Consider the following 24,322-nt stretch of genomic DNA (forward strand, 5'->3'; position numbering starts at 1 on the left):
GATAGTTCACTTTTGTGAAGGTTTTGCTTATTTACAGCTCACCTAGAGTGTTGTTGTATCAGCCAAACCACTTTGAAGTTCATTGGCTGGGTGTTTAGCAACATCCCAAATCTCCTGGACAGTATTTTTTGTGCATGTAGCAATGCTAGTGGAAACGGATGGTCTTGCAGGAGACGTGGTTATTATTTGGGATGAGAGTACATACCTGGCATGTCACTCAGCAAGGGGAGGGAGGCCAAGGAGTTAGGAACCATGTCCAGAGAAGCTGGGGCCCATGGTCTGTCTGTTCGTCTGTCTGCAGCACACCTGGGTGTCTGTCTTTCTGTCTGTCTGCAGCACACCTGGGTGTCTGTCTTTCTGTCTTACTGCAGCACACCTGGGTGTGTCTGTCTGTCTGTCTGTTTGTCTGTCTGCAGCACACCTGGGTGTCTGTCGCTCTCTACTCCCAGCTGCCAGTGGACAAAAGAGCCAGGGGCATAGAGGGGAGAAGGTGGAAGGGGAAAAAGCATTGTCCTCTTTACTTTTTAATGATCTCTGAGTTGATGTGTGGATGGCTGAAAGTAGTCTTTGACTTGATCTTTTCAAGGAAGAAAAATAAGATTAATTTGTATGTGCATCAAATGCAGGGTTTGTGAACGGAATAATTTTTGGTTTAGCGTAACACGTAAGAGCATAACAACTAATTCCTCTCTCTTTCTCTTTTCTTTCCAGTTCTCACCCTTCACGCCGCCTCCTTCCACTTCACCAAGGAGCCCAAGTCCCAGGATGCCTTGCACGGCCGGAGCGCCATGTTACGCTGCGAGGTCAGCGACTCGGAGGGCGTGAGTTACAGCTGGCTGCAAAACGGCGATGCGGTGAATGACACGGAGCGCCGCTTTCGGGAGGGCGGCAACCTCAAGTTCACCTATGTGGACCGGGTGCTGGATGCCGGGACTTTCCTGTGCCTGGCCAGCAACAATGCCACGGGAGGAGAAGAGCGCTCCATGGAGGCGTCCTTCAACATCAAATGTGAGTTTACTTAAATACTACTTCATTTTACTTCATTATTTCTCATCAATGTAAGCCCTTCCCGTAAATCAGGTTTTGAGATCTCATAACCAAAATACTGTAAAAAGAGGTGCAGTTGTTGAATTCATACACATATATATTAGAGGTCGACCGATTTAATCGGAATGGCCGATTTTTAATTAGGGCCGATTTCAAGTTTTCATAACAATTGGAAATCGGTATTTTTGGACGACGATTTTGCAAAAATATATATATAATAATAATTACACCTTTATTTAACTAGGCAAGTCAGTTAACACATTCTTATTTTCAATGATGGCCTAGGAACAGTGGGTTAACTGCCTTGTTCAGGAGCAGAACGACAGATTTTTACCTTGTCAGCTCAGGGATTCAATTACGGTTAACTAGTCCAACACTCTAACCACCTGCCTCACGAGGAGCCTGCCTGTTACGCGAATGCAGTAAGAAGCCAAGGTAAGTTGCTAGCTAGCATTAAACTTATCTTATAAAAATCAATCAATCATAATCACTAGTTGTAACTACACATGGTTGATGATATTACTAGTTTATCTAGCATGTCCTGCGTTGCATATAATCGATGCGGTGCGCATTCGCGAAAGGACTGTTGTTGCTCCAACGTGTACCTAACCATAAACATCAATGCCTTTCTTAAAATGAATACACAGAAGTATATATTTTTAAACCTGCATATTTAGCTAAAATAAATACAGGTTAGCAGGCAATATTAACCAGGTGAAATTGTGTCACTTCTCTTGCGTTCATTGCACGTAGAGTCAGGGTATATGCAACAGTTTGGGTCGCCTGGCTCATTGCGAACTAATTTGCCAGAATTTTACGTAATTATGACATAACATTGAAGGTTGTGCAATGTAACAGGAATATTTAGACTTATGGATGCCACCCGTTAAATAAAATACGGAACGGTTCCGTATTTCACTGAAAGAATAAACGTTTTGTTTTCGAGATGATAGTTTCCGGATTCGACCATATTTATGACCTAACGCTCGTATTTCTGTGTGTTATTATGTTATAATTAAGTCTTTGATTTGATAGAGCAGTCTGACTGAGCGGTGGTAGGCAGCAGCAGGCTCGTAAGCATTCATTCAAACAGCACTTTCGTGCATTTTGCCAGCAGCTTTTCGCAATGCTTCAAGCGCTGTTTATGACTTCAAGCCTATCAACTCCCGAGATGAGGCTGGTGTAACCGATGTGAAATGGCTAGCTAGTTAGCGGGGTGCGCTCTCTAATAGCGTTTCAAACATCACTCGCTCTGAGACTTGGAGTGGTTGTTTCCCTTGCTCTGCATGGGTAACGCTGCTTCGAGGGTGGCTGTTGTCAATGTGTTCCTGGTTCGAGCCCAGGTAGCGGCGAGGAGAGGGACGGAAGCAATACTGTTACACTGGCAATACTAAAGTGCCTATAAGAACATCCAATAGTCAAAGGTATATGAAATACAAATTGTATAGAGCGAAATAGTCCTATAATTTCTATAATAACGACAACCTAAAACTTCTTACCTGGGAATATTGAAGACTCATGTTAAAAGGAACCACCAGCTTTCACATGTTCTCATGTTCTGAGCAAGGAACTTAAACGTTAGCTTTCTTACATGGCACATATTGCACTTTTACTTTCTTCTCCAACACTTTGTTTTTGCATTATTTATTTGAGGCTAAATAGATTTTATTGATGTATTATATTAAGTTAAAATAAGTGTTCATTCAGTATTGTTGTAATTGTCATTATTACAAATACATTTTTAAAAAATCGTCCGATTTTAATCGGTATCGGCTTTTTTTGGTCCTCCAATAATCGATATCGGCGTTGAAAAATCATAATCGGTCGACCTCTAATATATATTGATATGACTCAAACTAGCACTCAAACTAAGCAGTGTAATTGCAAATGATAGGCCAAAATTATTTTACTGCAATAATTTTGCCAAATGCATTGAATTGGCTGCACAGCAATTAACACCATATTAGACCCTATGAGGAGCTACCTGTTTTGAATATTGACAGTTGCCTTTGCAGCCATAGATTCAAACGTATTGTTTTATTCTTCCATATGGAAACTCAATATGTATGTCCTCCCATGTGTGTCTCTACAACCATCAAACGCATCTCTTGAAGCGCTAAGAAAACGCCGCCTCATACTTATAAAGACTCTTACGAGAGCCAGCCAGTGCTTTCCTTTTCAAAAAACGAAATCACGCCTGCGTGAGAAGTTATTTTGAGTGTGGGGCGGACAAAGCTGTCATTTATGTCCTCTACCAAGATGGACCGCTTGTGAAGTTGCAGCGTCCGGCTGGTCTGGCTGGCTGTGTCACAAAACAAGGAAGGTCAGCTGAAAGGAAAGGGGACGTTTTGGTAGCCGGGCACTAAGTTAGCCGGCCGGGTGTGAATGGCTGGTTTGTTTGCGTAAATGAACAGCAAGAGGAGGTTTGACACCTTTTTAAAAAATTTGCAAGCCTTTTTATTAACCCTCGTGTGTTCGCTCTCTACCTTCTGTCTTTTTTTTAACACTCACTCAACCTACCTACCTCTCTGTCTATATACCTTCCATCGCTCTTACTACTCTCTACTCCTTTCTGCCCTAACTATTTCTCTCTCTCTTTCTTTTTTCTCTTCCCCCCCCCCATCTGTCACACAGGGCTAGAGAGTGGTGGGGTGACCCTGAAGGATCCTGCATCAGAGCAGGACATCGAGAGCTCCGCCCCTGTGACGTTCAGGTGCAACATTGATGGACACCCACGGTGAGAAACACAACCACGGCCTTAAGGTGTCCGCATGCTCCCCTGCCGAAACTGTTCGGAAGAGTTCATGCATATTAAAATAGACAAAGAGTACTTGCCGCTTTTGAATTTTTTTCAAGCGAACATCTTTTAAGAGAGTATGTGAGCTTACTCGTTCAGCTAGCCGAACTGAAGCATTCTGACGCCTTGGGGCCTCAAAGCGTTCACCAGTCTCTCCACTTATTCTTATGTGCCAACTCACTCATGCATATTAAGTTGTCATGTATTCCTCCCCCAGACCAACATGCCACTGGTACAGAGACGGCGTGCGCCTGCCGGAGAAGAGCCATCAGATAAACAACAAGGAGCGAACTCTGACCCTGCCCAGTGCCAGCCCAGACAACAATGGCCTCTACTATTGCTGTGCCAAAAATCCAGCTGGGCACGTGTGCAGCAATGTCAACTTCACCCTCAATATCATAGGTGTGTATATGGACAAAGATTCAATAAAGAAGAGGTGAGGAGGGATGGCAGTTTTCCCCCATAGTTTAATTGCAAAGCAACACCTTTCTGCCTGCGGCTATGGAACCCTGACCTGTTAACCGGACATGCTACCTGTCCCAGACCTGCTGTTTTCAACTCTCTAGAGACAGCAGGAGCGGTAGAGATATACTCTCAATGATGAAAAGCCAACTGACATTTAGTCCTGAGGTTCTGACTTGTTGCAACCTCGGCAACTACTGTGATTATTATTATTTGACCATGCTGGTCATTTATGAACATTTGATGCTGGTCATTTATGAACATCTCCACCTGGCACAGCCAGAAGAGGACTGGCCACCCCTCATAGCCTGGTTCCTCTCTAGGTTTCTTCCTAGGTTATGGCCTTTCTAGGGAGTTTTTCCTAGCCACCGTGCTTCTACACCTGCATTGCTTGCTGTTTGGGGTTTCTGTACAGCACTTTAAGATATCAGCTGATGTAAGAAGGGCTATATAAATAAATTTGATTTGAACACCCAGCCCCACCTGACTAGAAGCCAGAGCTGACGAGAGCCCTTTGACCTGTCTCTTTCCTTTCTTATGTACTCTTTGTGCTGTCTTTCTCAGTCTCTTCATACCACACACTCACACCCTTACCCTCTGTATAGATAAAAGTTTCCCTCGTCCCGTGGTGGTTCCTGAGGACCTGGTGGTGATGAGGAACGAGGAGGCCCTCCTTAACTGCCTGTTCACTGCCGAGCCCCCTCCCACCCAAGAGTGGTACCATCAGGACGAGCTCATCACCAACAAGTCCCGGTAAGACTGGATTTTGTGTGTGTGTGTAAATCTATCTACATACACTACTGTTCTAAAGTTTGGGGTCACATAGAAATGTCCTTGTTTTTGAAAGAAAAGCAAAAAAAAAATTGTCCATTAAAATAACATCAAATTTATCAGAAATACAGTGTAGACATTGTTAATTTTATAAATGACTATTGTAGCTGGAAACCGCTTATTTTCTTTATTTTAATTTTTTTTAATGGAATATCTACATAGGCGTACAGAGGCCAGACGCTGTGTACTACAGACGCTGTGTACTACTCCCTTCACAGAACAGTGCAAACTGACTCTAACCAGAATAGAAAGAGGTGCACCGGGGCCTCCCACTCAACTGAGCAAGAGGACAAGTACATTAGTGTCTAGGTAGAAAAACAGATGCCTCCAGAAGTCTTCAACTGGCAGCTTCATTAAATAGTACCCGCAAAACACCAGTCTCAACGTCAACAGTGAAGAGGCGACTCCGGGATGCTGGCCTTCTAGGCAGAGTTTCTCTGTCCAGTGTCTGTGTTCTTTTGCCCATCTTCATCTTTTTCTTTTATTGGCCAGTCTGAGATATGGCTTTTTCTTTGCAACTCTGCCTAGAAGGCCAGCATCCCGGAGTCGCCTCCTCACTGTTGACGTTGAGACTGGTGTTTGTGTGAGATTGGTACTATATCTAATATGTAGTACCAGTCAAACGTTTGGACACACCTACTCATTTTATTTAACCTTTATTTAACTAGGAAATTCTTATTTACAATGACAGCCTACCAAAAGGCCTCCTGCGGGGACGGGGGCTGGGATTAAATATAAATCTAGGACAAAACACACAAGAAATCACACACAAAAACATCACAAGAGACAACACTACATAAAAAGAGACCCAAGACAACATTCGAAGGTTTTTCTTTATATTTACTATTTTCTACTTCGTAGAATAATAGGGAAGACATCAAAACTATGAAATAATACACATGGAATCATGTAGTAACCAAAAAAGTGTTAAACAAATTTGATTTTAGATTCTTCAAAGTAGCCACCCATTGCCTTGATGACAGCTTTGCACACTCTTGGCATTCTCTCAACCAGCTTCATGAGGTAGTCACCTGGAATGGATTTCAATTAACAGGTGTGCCTTGTTAATTTGTGGGATATCTTTCCTTAATGCGTTTGAGCCAATCAGTTGTGTTGTGACATGGTAGGGGTGGTATACAGAAGATAGCCCTATTTGGTAAAAGACCAAGTCCATATTGTGGCAAGAACAGCTCAAATAAGCAAAGGGAAATGACAGTCCATCATTACTTCAAAACGTTAAGGTCTGTCAATCCAGAACATTTCAATAACTTTGAAAGTTTCTTCCAGTGCAGTAGCAAAAACCATCAAGCGCCATGATGAAGCTGGCTCTCATGAGGACCCGCACAGGAAAGGAAGACCGAGTTACCTCTACTGCAGTTCATTAGTTACCAGCCTCAGAAATTGCAGCCCAAATAAATGCTTCAGAGTTCAAGTAAAGGACACATCTCAACATCAACTGTTCAGAGGAGACTGCGTGAATCAGGACTTCATGGTCGAATTGCTGCGAGGAAACCACGACTAAAAGACACCAATAAGAAGTGATTTGCCCTCTGCGTCGACTTACCAAAACACGAGCAATGGACATTAGACTGGAGGAAATCTGACCTTTGGTCTGAGTCCAAATTTGAGATTTTTGGTTTCAACCGCCGTGTCTTTGTGAGACGCAGAGTAGGTGAGCGGATGATTTCCGCATGTGTGGATTCCCACCGTGAAGCATGGAGGAGGAGGTGGTGTGCTTTGCTGGGGGATACTGTCAGTGATTTATTTAGAATTCAAGGCACACTTAACAAGCATTGCTACCACAGCATTCTGCAGCGATACGCCATCCCATCTGGTTTGGGCTCAGTGGGACTATCATGTGTTTTTCAACAGGACAATGACCCAACACACCTCCAGGCTGTGTAAGGGTTATTTGACCAATGACAGTGATGAGTGCTGCATCAGATGACCTGGCCTCCACAATCATCCGACCTCAACCCAATTGGAATGGTTTGGGATGAGTTGGACCGCAGAGTGAGGGGAAAAGCAGACAACAAGTGCTTTGAAGAATCTCAAATATAAAATATATTTTAACATTTGTTAACAATTGTTAACAATTGTTTTCTGGTTACTACATGATTCCATATGTTTTATTTCAAAGTTTTGATGTCTTCACTATTAATTTACAATGTAGAAAATAGTAAAAATAAAGGAAAACCCTTGAATGAGTAGGTGTGTCTAAACTTTTGACTGGCACTACATACATACATACATACATACATACATACATACATACATACATACATACATACATACATACATATAGTTGAAGTCGGAAGTTTACGTACACTTAGGTTGGAGTCATTAACTCGTTTTTCAACCACTCCACACATTTCTTGTTAACAAACTATAGTTTTGGCAAGTCGGTTAGGACATCTACTTTGTGCATGACAAGTAATTTTTCCAACAATTGTTTACAGACAGATTATTTCACTTATAATTCACTGTATCACAATTCCAGTGGGTCAGAAGTTTACATACACTAAGTTGACTGTGCCTTTAAACAGCTTGGGAAACTCCAGAAAATGATTTCATGACTTTAGAAGCTTCTGATAGGCTAATTGACATAATTTGAGTCAATTGGAGGTGTACCTGTGGATGTATTCCAAGGCCTACCTTCAAACTCAGTGCCTCGTTGCTTGACATCATGGGAAAATCAAAAGAAATCAGCCAAGACCTCAGAAAAATAATAATTGTAGACCTCCACAAGTCTGGTTCATCTTTGGAAGCAATTTCCAAACGCCTGAAGGTACAACGTTCATCTATACAAACAGTAGTATGCAAGTATAAACACCATGGGACCACGCAGCCGTCATACCGCTCAGGAAGGAGACGCGTTCTGTCTCCTAGAGATGAATGTGCGAAAAGTGCAACTCAATCCCAGAACAACAGCAAAGGACATTGTGAAGATGCTGGAGGAAACGGGTACAAAAGTATCTATATCCACAGTAAAACGAGTCCTATTTCGACGTAACCTGAAAGGCCGCTCAGCAAGGAAGAAGCCACTGCTCCAAAACCACCATAAAAGCCAGACTACGGTTTGCAACTGCACATGGAGACAAAGATCGTACTTTTTGGAGAAATGTCCTCTGGTCTGATGAAACAAAAATAGAACTGTTTGGCCATAATGACCATCGTTATGTTTGGAGGAAAAAGGGGGAGGCTTGCAAGCCGAAGAACACCATCCCAACCGTGAAGCACGGGGGTGGCAGCATCGTGTTGTGGGGATGCCTTGCTACAGGAGGGACTGGTACACTTCACAAAATAGATGGCATCATGAGATAGGAAAATTATGTGAATATATTGAAGCAACATCTCAAGACATCAGTCAGGAAGTTAAAGCTTGGTCGCAAATGGGTCTTCCAAATGGACAATGACCTCAAGCATACTTCCAAAGTTGTGGCAAAATGGCTTAAGGACAACAAAGTCAAGGTATTGGAGTGGCCATCGCAAAGCCCTGACCTCAATCCTATAGAAAATGTGTGGGCAGAACTGAAAAAGCATGTGCGAGCAAGGAGGCCTAAAAACCTGAGTCAGTTACACCAGCTCTCAACTTATTGTGGGAAGCTTTTGGAAGGCTACCCAAAACGTTTGACCCAAGTTAAACAATTTAAAAGGCAATGCTACCAAATACTAATTGAGTGTATGTAAACCTCTGACCCACTGGCAATGTGATGAAAGAAATAAAAGCTGAAATAAATAATTCTCTCTACTATTATTCTGACATTTCGCATTATTAAAATAGTGGTGATCCTAACTGACCTAAGACAGGTCATTTTTACTAGGATTAAATGTCAGGAATTGTGAAACTGAGTGTAAATGTATTTGGCTAAGGTGTATGTAATCGCTCTCACACCCTGTTCCTGGAGAGCTACCCTCCTGAAGGTTTTCGCTCCAACCCCAGTAGTAACTAACCTGACTCAGTTTATCAACCAGCTAATTATTAGAATCAGATGCGCTAGATTAGAGTTGGAGCGAAAACCTTCAGGAGGGTAGCTCTCCAGGAACAGGGTTGGCCAGGCCATATATATATACCTGGATTTGCACAGCAGGGTCTAATTTATATATAGCTCTCCAGGAACAGGGTGTGAGAGTGTGAGAGCGATTTACATACACCTTACCCAAATACATTTACACTCAGTTTTTCACAATTCCTGACATTTAATCCTAGTAAAAATTCCCTGTCTTAGGTCAGTTAGGATCACCACTTTATATATTATATATATAATTAGACCCTGCTGTGCAAATCCAGCTAAAGATGCAGATTAGCGAGAGATAAAAATGTATAAATGGCATTATACTGTGACATGGTTCAGTGAGTTAGACGTGTATGCGTATATAATTACACACACCAGATGCGTGAAGACTAAGTACCGTCTCCTAGATGTGAAGTACGGTTTCCGCTATATACATCCACCCTACGGCTGTGTGTGCGTATGCGGATGTGTGCATGTTGTTTATGAATGTTTTGGAAGCATGTCGACATTCAGGTTAATTCTGCAGTCCGCTAAATTTTTATTGTTTATTAGTATCTCTTCCAAGAGTCCTTTTTTTAAAATGTAAAAATATACAGAAAAAGTCAAACAAACAAGTCCTCTTTCCTGAGTTGGCCAACTTTCCAGAAAATATTCAGTGTTTTTTGTTTTGGCGTTTCTTTCTCTTCCTCCCTAGGTTGGTGATGTTGAACAATGGCTCCCTACTCATAACCCAGGTGAAACCCAGAAACACTGGGCTCTACAAATGTGTAGCCAAATGGTCCCGCGGACTCCCTGTCACTCTGGAGGCCACCGTGAACCTAGCAGGTAAGGGAGTGCACACACAGACATGCACCGTTTTGACACACTGTCTCAAGACAGATGTTTGAATCCTTCACTTTGTGTCTAACTCACTGAACCCTGTCAGAGTATAATGCCATTTATTCATTTTATTCCTCACTAATCTGCACTATTTTTAACTGGATTTGCACTGCATGGTCAACAGTTCCACTCTGCAGTTGAGTGGTATACTGCATTGCCTTCATGATTAGAACACAATATATTCGTTTTGCAGTCTTAATTCATGGTTTTTGTTTTCTATTACTGATGTCATGATGGACTATCACTTCAAATACTTCCTCCCACCCCTTACAGAGATCGAGGAGATGGGCCCCAGCCAGACCCGGGTCTTCTTGGCAAACTCCCTGGAGAGGGTGTCCTGCCGCCCCCCTCGCGGCCACCCGGAGCCCGATGTGTGGTGGGAGCGGGGCGGAGAACGCGTCCCCTCAGAGGGCAGGGTATACCAGGACGGACTGGAGCTGGTCTTCAGCCCCACCCAGGGGGAAGACTCTGGACTGTATACCTGCGTGGGCCAGAACAAGGCCGGTACCAGGAGACAGGAGCTGACCGTCACAGTGGCCAGTGAGTATAGACCTCAAGACCCTAAAGGCTTTTCATACTACTGAACCAAGCCAAGCTGGTCTGGTTACACATCCACAATTGTCTCTGGAACTTTGATGAAAAGCACAATGTGAAATGAAAATATCGGAGCTAGCACAGTTTGGACCAGGTCAGCAAGATGGTGTGAAAAGGGTATTTGTGGTCAAAACGGATGAAAACGGTCTAAAATCGAGGGAAGCAGTATGTAAACTTGTCCGATTTAAAAATATATATATAAAAAATAAAAACCTAAGTTCCATTTTCCGTTGTGTAACATTTTGTTACAGTGTACCCTAATGAACACGACTCAGGTGTTTCACTGCTGAGGCGGGAGTTGGACAAAACTTGGAAGGATTGTGGCATTCGTTGTGACCTGCACCTGCTGAAATGTATTGGGTGTAGACACTACTTTTAAGAGATGCTAAATGTGTGTATCCCCTAGCCCCTCCGGAATGGGTGACGAAGCCAGAGGACAGCCAACTGGAGGAGGGCCTCCCTGGGTACCTGCATTGCCACACCCGCGCCACGCCCCAGCCCGAGGTTACCTGGTACCGCAACTTCATCCCCCTCACCGCCGAGGTCAGTCCTGTGGTCCGAACTGTGTGTCCTGATCATTCTGAAAAGAAGTGGGAATATACACTTAAGAACTACTACACACCGAGTGTACATAACATTAGGACCACCTGCTCTTTCCATGACATAGATTGACCAGTTAAATCCAGGTGAAAGCTATGATCCTGTATTGATGTCGCTTGTTAAATTGACTTAAGTCAGTGTAGATGAAGGGGAGGAGATAAGTACTTTTAAGCCTTGAGACGTAGATTGTGTGTGCGTTCCATTCAGAGGGTAAATGGGTAAGGCAAAATATTTAAAAGGACATGCAGCCAACTTGACACAACTGTGGGGAATCACAGGAGTCGACATGGGCCGGCGCCCCCGTGGAACGCTTCCGACACCTTGTAGTCAACGCCCCGATGAATTGAGGGAAACGGAGGTGCAGCTCAATATGTTATGTTTTGTACACTGCGTGTATATCCTTATATTTACATACGGTTCTGGACATTGTTAATGTGATATTCTCTTGCAGTGTCAAGTTCATTTAAGAATCATCAACGAATTTCCATGTCATGAAATGCATTTCTCAAATATGCCCCTGCCGGTGCATTTACATAAACTTTTTACTGTGCTGCAATACAGATGAACTTTATAATGCCCAGAACTATAAATATGCATAAAGGTGCAATCTGTAACTTTCATTTCTATGAAACCTATTGTTAACCCATTGTTATCTTTTGACTGTAGGACATTCGCTTTAAGCTGTACCCCAACGGGACCCTGAGGATCAACAGCGTGGAGGTGTATGATAACCACTTGTACATGTGTCGGAGCCAGACGGAGGCCGGGAGGGTGGAGGGCCGGGCCAGGGTCTTCGTTCTTGGTGAGTGTGTGTGTGTGTGCGCGCACATGCCTAGGTGTGACTTTGTAAGAGAAGAGAGACAGCATGCAAGTGTGTGGTTAGTGCCGTAATGTGTTTGTGGTGTGCCCTGTGTGAGTGTATGTATGTGAGCGAGAGAAAAAACTTTGTGTGGGAGTGCCATGTTATATATGTGTGTATCAGGGTTTCCGTTGGCTGGTAATTGCCGGCTTGTGGCCGATTTCAAATAAATGAAATGCCGGTAAATAAAATTGGAGTCGGCCAAAGTGCCTGGGGCTGCCCCGCTGAGGAGAGAGAGAGAGAGAGGAGACTTGGCTTAGGCTACTGTTGATTATGAAGATTTGGGCCTTTTTCATTGAAGTAAAACGAAAGTTAGAAGGCATGGCTCCAGACTGCAACCATTTAGTCGCATATTGCGGACCTTTGACTTGGCTGTACGAGTTTTTTTTAAATCTATTGGTCGCATCGGTGCGAGCTGCACATTCATTTACCTCACTCCAAACAGTAAAGTGCATTATCCTCATGATTCCTGTAATGAAAGTGTCTGCTTTCCTGCCCCTGTACTGGTTTCGCTGGAGCCTGCTGCTGTGTCGAGCGGGCCACTCTTTCCTTTCCTGGGGGGAAAAATGCTCCAGGAGAATGAAGTGTTCTGATTGTATAACATTTTAAAAACACAGCTATCCTGTTGTCACAGGTGGAGAGGGGATGTTCTCAGCTTTCTGTAGATATACTTTTTATTTCTCAACTTTCAATTTTGAGTTCAATAGCAACTATTTTACAAATAAGATATTTGATATGGCTGTGTGATACGGAGCGCACGAGCTGCGCATTGGCCATTGTGAGTGCATAGGCCTCATTGGGCAGTAGGCTACAAGTGCAATGTTTTTTGGGGACATTAAATGTACTGTTGGATTTGATACATGGCTACTAGCATGTGTTTTGAGTTTCCACTTACTCAGGTGGTGAATTGTCCCAAAATAAATTAGTCTGATATTAGATTACATAAAGATGCAGGCAAAGTCATCTCTTTTGAACCCCCCAAAAATGATAAAATATTAACAGTAAAATATAATAGTATAATTTTTCTACCCAAAATGCATGACAATCACTGGAGTATGGTTGGACATAAATATTTTGAATCGCATGAAAAGATGAAACAACTTATTACTTCAATACCATCTCAGTAGTCTAATACACATTTTAATAAAGCACTGAATTACTTTACAAGATGATAGGCCTACAATTGTTTTTCTATTGCATGATGCTGTGAACATTTTTGGTGTGACCAAATCATGGGTTGGTGCCACCAACTGAAAAAACTTAGTGGCACAAGTGCCACCAGGGGAAAATGTTAGTCTGGATCCCTTCTAATATTGTAGTGGACAAAGATGAGATTAATGTTGGCATGGCCAAATGCAGGCTGCAACTTGATAACCAGGTAGGATGCAATTTTGAAATATGTATTTATTGTAGGCTTATTTATTAATCTAAACCAGTTCTTTAAATATGCAAAACGTGTTTTGTTTCATTCTGTTGAGACATTTTTGTTGGCTAAATTTAATTTTGATCTGTCTTTTTTTTAATGGTGTGCTCTGTATTTAGTTTTAAGTAGGCCTGTTGTAAAATAAATATAAATATCAGTAGCCTATTGCTTGCATTTGTTGGGTACGGTAGGCATTAGCCTGCCTTGGTAATTGCTGCAATATAGCCTGTTTTAAAACTTTCTGGACAAGTGTTTTGTTTCATTCTGTTGAGCCATTTTCTTTTACTTTTGATATTACCCTAATAAAGTTTAGAAGTTTTTGTGAAGGTTTGGTGTTGTGTAGCCTATTATACTGCAGGCCTATAATATGAAGGTAGTGCGCTCCAACTGACTTCGACATATGAGGTGAGGAAGAATGTTTTAGGCCTACCAGACTACTACAATAAACGCTTATCTGTTAGAAAATTAACGAATTAGCCCCCTTCTGAACGGCTATATCTGTACAGCAGACAGTCGCCTTTCTGACAAGTATAAAAAAATTCTGTTTTGCATATGCTACACATCGCAACACAAGGAATAAATAATATTTTGTAATTAGTTATAGGCTGTTTAAGGACATCGACGTGTTTCTTTTGGCCAATATCGCTAATTTATTGATGGCGCTGGCTGGAAGACCTAATGGGTTACGCGTCCAATGCATATGGATGATCGGTAAATGTATCAAATGTCCGATAAATGATTTCTTCCTGGTCATTTGGCCAGCGCCAAATTTGCCTAACGGAAACACTGGTGTGTGTAAATGCTTGGAGATGATGTGTATGCTTGTGTCTCTCTACTCTACTCCACGTTCTGTCACCAACACGGTTGTCTCCTTCCTCCAGAGAAGCTGAAGTTCACCCCCACCCCCCAGCCCTCCCAGTGTCTGGAGTTGGACAAGGAGGGCACTGTGCAGTGCTCCGCCAAGGGCCGCGAGATCCCCACCATCCAGTGGACCAAAGCAGGTGGGTGTTCGGACCTCCTTGCCTGCCTTTTGTACGTGTGTGCCTGAGTCCTATGTTGCTCAAGCCAATCCAAAATCTACTCTTAACCCCTACCCCTTGTACCTAGATGCTTCTAGTTGATCTCAAAGGATAACATGGGTGTAAGCAATATGGTAATAACTTCCTAGCTTGTGTTTTAGGGGTAGGGTCGAGGGGCTATTCAATCGAGGTGCTAGAGGGCTTCCACTTCTCCATGGAAGTTGCACGTACATGTTATCCCATGTATAAGTCAGTCTCCGACACATGAAGGTTAGAATAAAATCCAGAAGAGTATTCGACCCTCCAGGAATGGAATTGAATAAGCCTGGGCTAGGGGGTTGATATTGGACTGCTCTCTCTCAACTGTTACATTTTTTGCTTCCTGGTGTGTTTTCTAAATAGTTTTGTCTATCTAATGTGTGAGCTGTGCTCCACTTGTAGGACAATAAATGTGAATCTGAATCTCTAATATTCCCCCCCCCCTTGCAGATGGCAGTGAGATGCCAGAGCATGTAGTACAGACCGGCGGCGTGCTCCACTTCGCAAAGGTGACGAGGGACGATGCGGGCAACTACACCTGCCTGGCTTCCAACAGCCTGCAGGGCCAGATCACAGCTGCTGTGCAGCTCACCGTAGCAGGTATCCCTTCACTAACACTAGTGGAACTAATGCCAACCACACCAATGCAGGTCACAGACGCACCACAAAGCTGCCACCTATACAACCAGACACCACACAGACCAATGGTCCTCCGGTTGTCGCCCTCTACTTTTAACCAGAGATTGATTTCTACCTGTGAAAAATGTGTGTGTGTGCTCCAGCCAACCTGTGACAGTAATTGATTAGGTTCCAGGGTTAGGTTTAGAAACAAAAACGGCAGAACTACGTTATCTGATTTCAACAGTGCTAATGCCACCATCTCTAGACTCCCAACACAACTAAATCCATCTTAACCAACACTTCCACTATTTCTTTATTTCCTTCTCTCTCTCTCCCAGTGTATATAACGTTTAATATGGAGCCGGAGCACACCACTGTTTACCAGGGCCACACAGCCATTCTGCACTGCCAGGCCACCGGCGACCCCCAGCCCTTTATCCAGTGGAAAAAGAAAGACAAGTTCCTGGAGCCTCGCAAGAGCAGGTGGAGAACCACAGCTGTCTGTTTTAAGGCCCAAAGTCATTTTGTAGTATTTTGGTTTCTCATTTGTGTGTTTTTCGTTCTGAACACCGTGCTAAACAGCATGTTTGGATAGTGACATCTTCCCTACCATGATAAAAAAAAATATCTAGCCTTTGCCATATTGCCATCAGTCCCAATTCCCTTCCCGTAGGCCTATCCCTTCATTGTTTGGTAAATACAATAAGGCAAATGCAATATGGTGGAAGTGCTTTTACTACACTGCTGATGCCTCGAGACCCCTCTGATTATTAAAGGGTTAAGGCCAGGGGGAAGGGGTAGGAAGTGAAATAGAACCGGATCAACTGTGAATGGGCGTAAACGAGGGGAAAAGAATTGAATGCAGCCACGGCCTCACCCCTGTCTCCTGTGCCGTTTGCTCTCCAGGTTTCAGAAGATGCCCAACGGTTCTCTGGTCGTCCACGACGTGAGTGTGGAGGACACGGGAAGCTACACGTGCATCGCTGGCAACAGCTGCAATATCGGCCACACGTCGGCAGAGCTCTATGTCGTAGGTAAGACACCGGGGGGGGGGGGGGGGGGGGGACCAAACTGTAAATACCTCTTTAGGCGCTTGAATGTGTAATGATAGTAGCGGGGTCAAGACAAATGAATCACAGTTCAGCACTGCAACGTCTCATTTTGAAAGAATGTAATTGAGAGGTGCCATCTTGAGCTGTCCACTTGGCATCTGAGGTTGAGATGGTGATTCAGTGGAGACTCCAACAGAAGACTTTAATTCAGTAGAGAAGCACATCACGTCACCTCTGACTCTTTCGTGTGTGTGTCAACAGAGAAGCCTGTGCTCCACTCGTTGGAGGACGACGAAAAGGCGCCATACAAGATGATCCAGACAATCGGCCTATCGGTGGGCGCCGCCGTGGCCTACATCATCATCGTCTTGGGCCTGATGTTCTACTGCAAGAAGAGACGCAACGCCAAGAGACTAAAGGGCCCCGAGGGAGAGGAGGCCGAGACGGAGCACCTCAACGGTCAGCGTTCGCAGTCCATTTCATTCAGTTGAATTCAATAGTGTCTGGTTTTCCTGGTAGTGTGAAATGTATTGAAAACATTACAGGTATGCAGTACAACAACTATACGTTTACATGTATTACTAGTGACAGGCACCGATATGTGAAGTCAATATTGGTGTCAGCATTTTATTTATTTATACGATATCAATAAATGACTAAAATCACATTCTCTTGAGTTGGGCTCTAAAACGGAACCGTTTCAAGTGATTCATTTCATTTCCGTGGCTCTATTTCTTAAACATTTCTGTACCTAGAAATAAGAAGAGGAGTATGTACAAGCAGTCATGTTTAGTTACCGGTATTGAAGGATGCCATTTTGTCCTGGCACTACAGGGGGCACGGTGCAGACCAACGGACAGGCCACCGCTGAGATCCAGGAGGAGGTGGCACTGACCAACATGGGCACCACGGCCAGCAGCGCCAACAACAAGCGCAACAGCAGCCACGACAAAGGGCACTACCCCCGCGCCAACCTGACCACCATCACCACTCTGGGTATAGAGCATCGCATGCATGTGCACGCACACACACGTCGTTGTAAATAAGAATTTGTTCTTCGTTGACTTACCTGTATAAATAAAGGCTATACAAAATGATACTGATTCCCCTCTCCTACACAGGGAAAGGTGAGTTTGGCGAGGTGTTCCTGGCCAAAGCCAAGGGCATCATGTCGGCAGGAGCAAGAGGCAGTGAGGATGAGGAGGAGACAGTGGTGCTGGTGAAGAGTCTGCAGACGCGAGACGAGACCCTGCACCTGGAGTTCCGTCGTGAGATCGAGATGTTCGGCAAGCTGGGCCACCCCAACCTGGTGTGCCTACTGGGCATGTGTAGAGAAGCCGAGCCTCACTACCTCATACTGGAGTACGCTGAATTGGTAAGGAGGGAGCTACCTGCTTACGCTCCGGGGTGAAGTTTCCCCTAGGTACAGATCTAGGATCAGCTTCCCCTCCGCCAAACCTTAACCATTAGTGGGGGAAATGCTAAACTGACCCAAGATCAGTGTCTTCGGGCAACTTAACTTCATCCTACACACACACACACTTTATTTATGTATCCTACATGGCAGTCAATTGCATCATTGAAATACATGGGTATTAAGGGCAAATGCCTTGATACAATAAAGACAATTTAAAATATGAGCTACGTAGGCACACACTGACCCCAGTGCATTGAAAAACGTGTGCGGGTGTACTTTAAAAAAAAATCATCCATGATTTAGCATCGACCCCAGACCTGTGTATATGTTCCTAGGGGGACCTGAAGCAATACCTCAAGATGTCCAAGAACGAGGAGAAACCCAAGTCCCATCACCTCAGCACCAAGCAGAAGGTCAGTTTACACACACACAAGAAGGCATAAATTAGCATCTTAATCAGGTCTTGGCTTCGGTGCAGTAGGCCATGATTTGGTAGCTGGTGCTTACAGTAAGTCTCTCCTGTGGCATCATGCCACTGGCTTTCACTGTCTGTTGGACCACTCAGAAGGAGAAACAGATTAACCAGAAGATGTAATAAAAAAAAAAGCCATTCAAATGCTTAAACACACGCACTAACTCACTCACTTGAAGGCACACATATGCTTGAAAACACACAGTGATTTAATGCTCCGTATGTTCCACTCTCTCTCTCCCTCAGGTGGGGGTGTGTCTGCAGGTTGCCCGGGGGATGGAGCATCTATCCAATCAGCGCTTCGTCCACAAGGACCTAGCCACCCGCAACTGTCTGATCAGCGCCAAGAGACAGGTCAAGGTGTCTGCACTGGGGCTCAGCAAAGATGTCTACAACGAGTAAGATTACATTTGATTTCATCTTGATTGATCCCTTGCGGTTGAAAACCACATTTAAGGTTTTTATCGATTTCAATGAATCCAGTCACAGCATAATTGTATCGATAATTTAGATTTCCCAAAGTCTCCATTTAAAGAGACCTGTGATATGTATAGTGAAAAAGGCACTGACAGAGATGGCCACCTCTCTTCGCGCTCTTAGGATACTATGCAGTATTTTTTTTATTTTATGTATTATTTCTTACACTGTTGAGTTTATTAATTCAACCATTTTTTTTTAAGCACACATAAAACTTTGAGAAAGCCATACATACACATGAATAAAATTGAGGATAACACACAAAGTCTGGGAATTATTTCCATTGTGGTCCTCTTGAGACAAGATGGCTAGACAAGATCCAACACAGTATGGCAGTGAAATAATCAAACAAAAAATATAGAAGAACATCTATCTCATCATTCCAGTTACATCATAGGGGTTATTCATATGGGCACAGAGGACATCAAACATATTTTTACTTTATTTTTTAAAGCTGTCCAGAGACGACGTTGTTTTTATAGGCAGAGGCAACTCATTCCATTCTGAGGCTCCAGTATACAAGAAAGTACCTTTCCCAGCATTACTCCTGAACCTGTATAAGCACACATCAGCAACACCTGATCTGGTGCTGTGATTGTGTGCATCCCTAACACGAGGAAAGTAATCACTTAGATATCTGGGCGCAGGACCATAAATACTCCTGTAAACCAAACCTAGTCTAATCTGGGACACCCTAGCCTCAACAGGCAGCCAGTTTAGTTCCTGAAAGCAGCTCCTGCCTATGTGAGTACGTGGACTCACCTTCAATACTACCCTGATCAGCTAATTCTGGGCTATCTGGAGCTTCCCCTTCATAAGTTTAGATAAGCCCTCAAACCAGGAAGTACTAGCATAGTCAAAATGGCATTGAATGAGGGCAGTAGCTAGCAGGAAAGCTTAAGTCTTATTACATACAGCCGGGAGGAACTATTGGATATAAGAGCAATGTCAACTTACCAACATTACGACCATGAATACGACTTTCCCGAAGCGGATTCTCTGTTTGGTCCACCACCCAGGACAATGGATCGGATCCCAGCAGGCGACCCAAAACAACGGTGCCGCAGAGGGCAGACGGAGTGGTCTTCTGGTCAGGCTCCATAGACGGGCACATCGCCCACCGCTCCCGAGTATACTACTAGCCAATGTCCAGTCTCTTGACAACAAGGTAGAAGAAATCCGAGCATGGGTTGCCTTCCAGAGAGACATCAGATATTGTAACATTCTCTGTTTCACGGAAACATGGCTCACTCGGGATACGTTATCAGAGTCGGTACAGCCACCTGGTTTCTTCACGCATCGCGCCGACAGAAACAAACATCTCTCTGGTAAGAAGAAGGGCGGGGGTGTATGCCTTATGATTAACGAGTCGTGGTGTGATCATAACAACATACAGGAACTCAAGTCCTTTTGTTCACCTGACGTAGAATTCCTTACAATCAAATGCCGACTGCATTATCTACCAAGAGAATTCTCTTTGATTATAATCAGTCGTGTATATCCCCCCCCCCCCCCCCCCCCCCCCCCAAGCAGACACCTCGATGGCCCTGAAAGAACTTCATTGGACTCTATGTAAACTGGAAACCACATATCCTGAGGCTGCATTTATTGTAGCTGGGGATTTTAACAAGACTAATCTGAAAACAAGGCTCCCTAAATTTTATCAGCATATCGAATGCGCGACCCGGGCCGGCAACTCTGGATCATTGTTACTCTAACTTCTGCCTACGCATACAAAGCCCTCCCTCCCCCTCCTTTCGGCAACTCTGACCATGACTCCATTTTGTTGCTCCCAGCCTATAGACAGAAACTAAAAGTGCTCAGGTCTGTTCAACGCTGGTCCGACCAATCTGATTCCACGCTTCAAGATTGCTTCGATCACGTGGACTGGAATATGTTCCGGATAGCGTCAAACAACAACATTGATGTATACGCTGATTCAGTGAGCGAGTTTATTAGCAAGTGCATCAGTGATTATTAAAACCTTCCCCAACCAGAAACCGTGGATTGATGGCAGCATTCGCCCAAAACTGAAAGCGCGAACCACTGCTTTTAATCAGGATAAGGCGTCCGGAAACATGACCGAATACAAAGTGTAGCTATTCCCTCCGCAAGGCAATCAAATACGCTAAGCGTCAGGATAGAGACAAAGTAGTCGCAATTCAACGGCTCAGACACGAGAGGTATGTGGCAGGGTCTACAGTCGTGGCCAAAAGTTTTGAGGATGACACAAATAAATTTTCACAGTTTGCTGCTTCAGTGTCTTTAGATACTTTTGTCAGATGTTACTATGGAATACTGAAGTATAATTACAAGCATTTCATAAGTGTCAATGGCTTTTATTGACAATTACATGAAGTTGATGCAAAGAGTCAATATTTGCAGTGTTGACCCTTCTTTTTCAAGACCTCTGCAATCCGCCCTGGCATGCTGTCAATTAACTTCTGGGCCACATCCTGACTGATGGAAGCCCATTCTTGCATAATCAATGCTTGGAGTTTGTCAGAATTTGTGGGGTTTTGTTTGTCTATCCGCCTCTTGAGGATTGACCACAAATTCTCAATGGGATTAAGGTCTGGGGAGTTTCCTGGCCATGGACCCAAAATATTGATGTTTTGTTCCCCGAGCCACTTAGTTATCACTTTTGCCTTATGGTAAGGTGCTCCATCATGCTGGGAAAGGCATTGTTCATCACCAAACTGTTCCTGGATGGTTGGGAGAAGTTGCTCTCGGAGGATGTGTTGGTACCATTCTTTATTCATGGTTGTGTTCTTATGCAAAATTGTGAGTGAGCCCACTCCCTTGGCTGAGACGCAACCCCACACATGAATGGTCTCAGGATGCTTTACTGTTGGCATGACACAGGACTGATGGTAGCGCTCACCTTGTCTTCTCCGGACAAGCTTTTTTCCTAATGCCCCAAACAATCGGAAAGGGGATTCATCAGAGAAAATGACTTTACCCCAGTCCTCAGCAGTCCAATCCCTGTACCTTTTGCAGAATATCAGTCTGTCCCTGATGTTTTTCCTGGAGAGAAGTGGCTTCTTTGCTGCCCTTCTTGACACCAGGCCATCCTCCAAAAGTCTTCGCCTCACTGTGCGTGCAGATGCACTCACACCTGCCTGCTGCCATTCCTGACCAAGCTCTGTACTGGTGGTGCCCCGATCCCGCAGCTGAATCAACTTTAGGAGACGGTCCTGGCGCTTGCTGGACTTTCTTGAACGCCATGAAGCCTTCTTCACAACAATTGAACCGCTCTCCTTGAAGTTCTTCATTATCCGATAAATGGTTGATTTAGGTGCAATCTTACTGGCAGGAATATCCTTGCCTGTGAAGCAATGATGACAGCACGTGTTTCCTTGCAGGTAACCATGGTTAACTGAGGAAGAACAATGATTCCAAGCACCACCCTCCTTTTGAAGCTTCCAGTCTGTTATTCAAACTTAATCAGCATGACAGAGTGATCTCCAGCCTTGTCCTCGTCAACACTCACACCTGTGTTAACGAGAGAATCACTGACATGATGTCAGCTGGCATTTCAATCCTGTGGCAGGACTGAAATGCAGTGGAAATGTAATTTTGTGATTCAGTTTATTTGCATTGCAAAGAGGGACTTTGCAATTAATTGCAATTCATCTGATCACTCTTCATAACATTCTGGAGTATATGCAAATTGCCATCATACAAACTGAGGCAGCAGACTTTATGAATTTATATTTGTGTCATTCTCTCAACTTTTGGCCACGACTGTACAGTCAGTCACGGACTAAATAAGAAAACCAGCCCCGGACCCCGATGTCTTGCTCCCAGACAGACTAAACTATTTCTTTGCTCGCTTTGAGGACAATACAGTGCCACCGACATGGCCCGCTACCAAAACCTGCAGGCTCTCCTTCACCGCAGCCAACGTGAGTAAAACATTTAAACGTGTTAACTCTCGCAAGGCTGCCGGCCCAGACGGCATCCCTAGCCGTGTCCTCAGCGCATGCGCAGACCAGCTGGCTGATGTGTTTATGGACATATCAATCCCTATCCCAGTCGGCTGTCCCCACATGCTTCAAGAGGGCCACCATTGTTTCTGTTCCCAAGAAAGCGAGGGTAACTGAGCTAAACGACTATCGCCCCGTAGCACTCACTTCCGTCATCATGAAGTGCTTTGAGAGACTAGTCAAGGATCATATCACCTCCACCCTACCTGACACCCTAGACCCACTCCAATTTGCTTACCGCCCCAATAGGTCCACAGACGACGCAATCGCAATCACACTGCACACTGCCCTAACCCATTTGGACAAGAGGAATACCTATGTAAGAATGCTGTTCGTCTACAGCTCAACATTTAACACCATACTACCCTCCAAACTCATCATTAACCCCTGCCAACTGGGTCCTGGACTTCCTGACGGGCCGCCCCCAGGTGGTGAGGGTAGGAAACATCTCCACCCCGCTGATCCTCAACAACTTAAGCATCAAGTTTGCAGACGACACTACAGTGGTAGGCTTGATTACCAACAACGACGAGATGGCCTACAGGGAGGAGGTGAGGGCCCTCGGAGTGTGGTGTCAGGAAAATTACCTCACACTCAACAAAACAAAGGAGATGGTCGTGGACTTCAGTGAACAGCAGAGGGAGCACCCCCCTATCCACATCGACGGGACAGTAGTAGAGAAGGCGGAAAGTTTTAAGTTCCTCGGCGTACACATCACGGACAAACTGAAATGGTCCACCCACACAGACAGCTGGTGAAGAAGGCGCAACACCGCCTCTTTAACCTCAGGAGGCTGAAGAAATTTGGCTTGTCACCAAAAACACTCAAACTTTTACAGATGCACAATCGAGAGCGGCAACTGCTCCGAGCAAGGCTCTCCAGAGGGTAGTGAGGTCTGCACAATGCATCACCGGGGGCAAACTACCTGTCCTCCAGGACACTTACACCACCTGATGTCACAGGAAGGCCAAAAAGATCATCAAGGACAACAACCACCCGAGCCACTGCCTGTTCACCCCGCTATCATCCAGAAGGCTAGGTCAGTACAGGTGCATCAAAGCTGGGACCGAGAAACTGAAAAACAGCCTCTATCTCAAGGCCATCAGACTGTTTAACAGCCATCACTAACATTGAGTGGCTGCTGCCAACATACTGACTACTACTTATTACTTGTTAGATATTACTGCATGGTCGGAACTAGAAGCACAAGCATTTCGCTACACTCGCATAAACATTTGCTCACCATGTTAATGTGACCAATAAAATGTGATTGATTTGATGAATTGACAGATTAAATTGTGGCGTCACCCAGTGGCCTGACTACCAAACACCCAAAGTGGAGGTTACCTTAGTCCTGGTGCTAACCTGTGTGTCCTCTCTCCCCCTCCAGTGAGTACTATCACTACCGGCAGGCGTGGATCCCCCTGCGTTGGCTGCCAAGCGAGGCCGTGTTCGAGGACGACTACTCCACCAAGACGGACGTGTGGTCGTTCGGCGTGCTCATGTGGGAGGTGTTTAGCCTGGGCGAGCTGCCGCACGCTGCCCTCGACCACGACAAGGTCCTCGAAGGTGAGGCCAGTCGAACTGGAGCCTGGAAGTGTTATTGAAGGATGCTACTTCACCCCAGATGGGGGTAGAAGTCCACTATTCTAGGATCACACATTGTCACCCTCCTAATGGTTAGTTTACTAACCTTTGCCTGCTCATAGTTGTTTAAAACCACACAAT

General features: G+C 44.5%; 1 protein-coding gene across 1 annotated transcript in view; it reads left to right on the forward strand.

Annotated features, from left to right (window-relative positions):
• Positions 1-24,322, forward strand: part of LOC120032799 (inactive tyrosine-protein kinase 7-like) — a 42,881-nt gene that overhangs the window by 16,702 nt on the left and 1,857 nt on the right. The window contains exons 2-19 of the mRNA XM_038978980.1: positions 712-1,008; positions 3,682-3,784; positions 4,062-4,246; positions 4,912-5,059; positions 9,848-9,978; positions 10,306-10,572; positions 11,033-11,169; positions 11,893-12,028; positions 14,390-14,509; positions 15,017-15,166; positions 15,526-15,670; positions 16,094-16,221; positions 16,501-16,698; positions 17,074-17,235; positions 17,361-17,614; positions 17,992-18,069; positions 18,375-18,526; positions 23,985-24,163. Coding sequence (XP_038834908.1) covers positions 712-1,008; positions 3,682-3,784; positions 4,062-4,246; positions 4,912-5,059; positions 9,848-9,978; positions 10,306-10,572; positions 11,033-11,169; positions 11,893-12,028; positions 14,390-14,509; positions 15,017-15,166; positions 15,526-15,670; positions 16,094-16,221; positions 16,501-16,698; positions 17,074-17,235; positions 17,361-17,614; positions 17,992-18,069; positions 18,375-18,526; positions 23,985-24,163 — 2,970 coding nt within the window. The remainder of the gene's footprint in view (positions 1-711; positions 1,009-3,681; positions 3,785-4,061; positions 4,247-4,911; positions 5,060-9,847; positions 9,979-10,305; positions 10,573-11,032; positions 11,170-11,892; positions 12,029-14,389; positions 14,510-15,016; positions 15,167-15,525; positions 15,671-16,093; positions 16,222-16,500; positions 16,699-17,073; positions 17,236-17,360; positions 17,615-17,991; positions 18,070-18,374; positions 18,527-23,984; positions 24,164-24,322) is intronic.

Source organism: Salvelinus namaycush, chromosome 39 (assembly GCF_016432855.1).
Source record: "Salvelinus namaycush isolate Seneca chromosome 39, SaNama_1.0, whole genome shotgun sequence".
In the NCBI taxonomy this organism is placed as follows: Eukaryota; Metazoa; Chordata; class Actinopteri; order Salmoniformes; family Salmonidae; genus Salvelinus; species Salvelinus namaycush.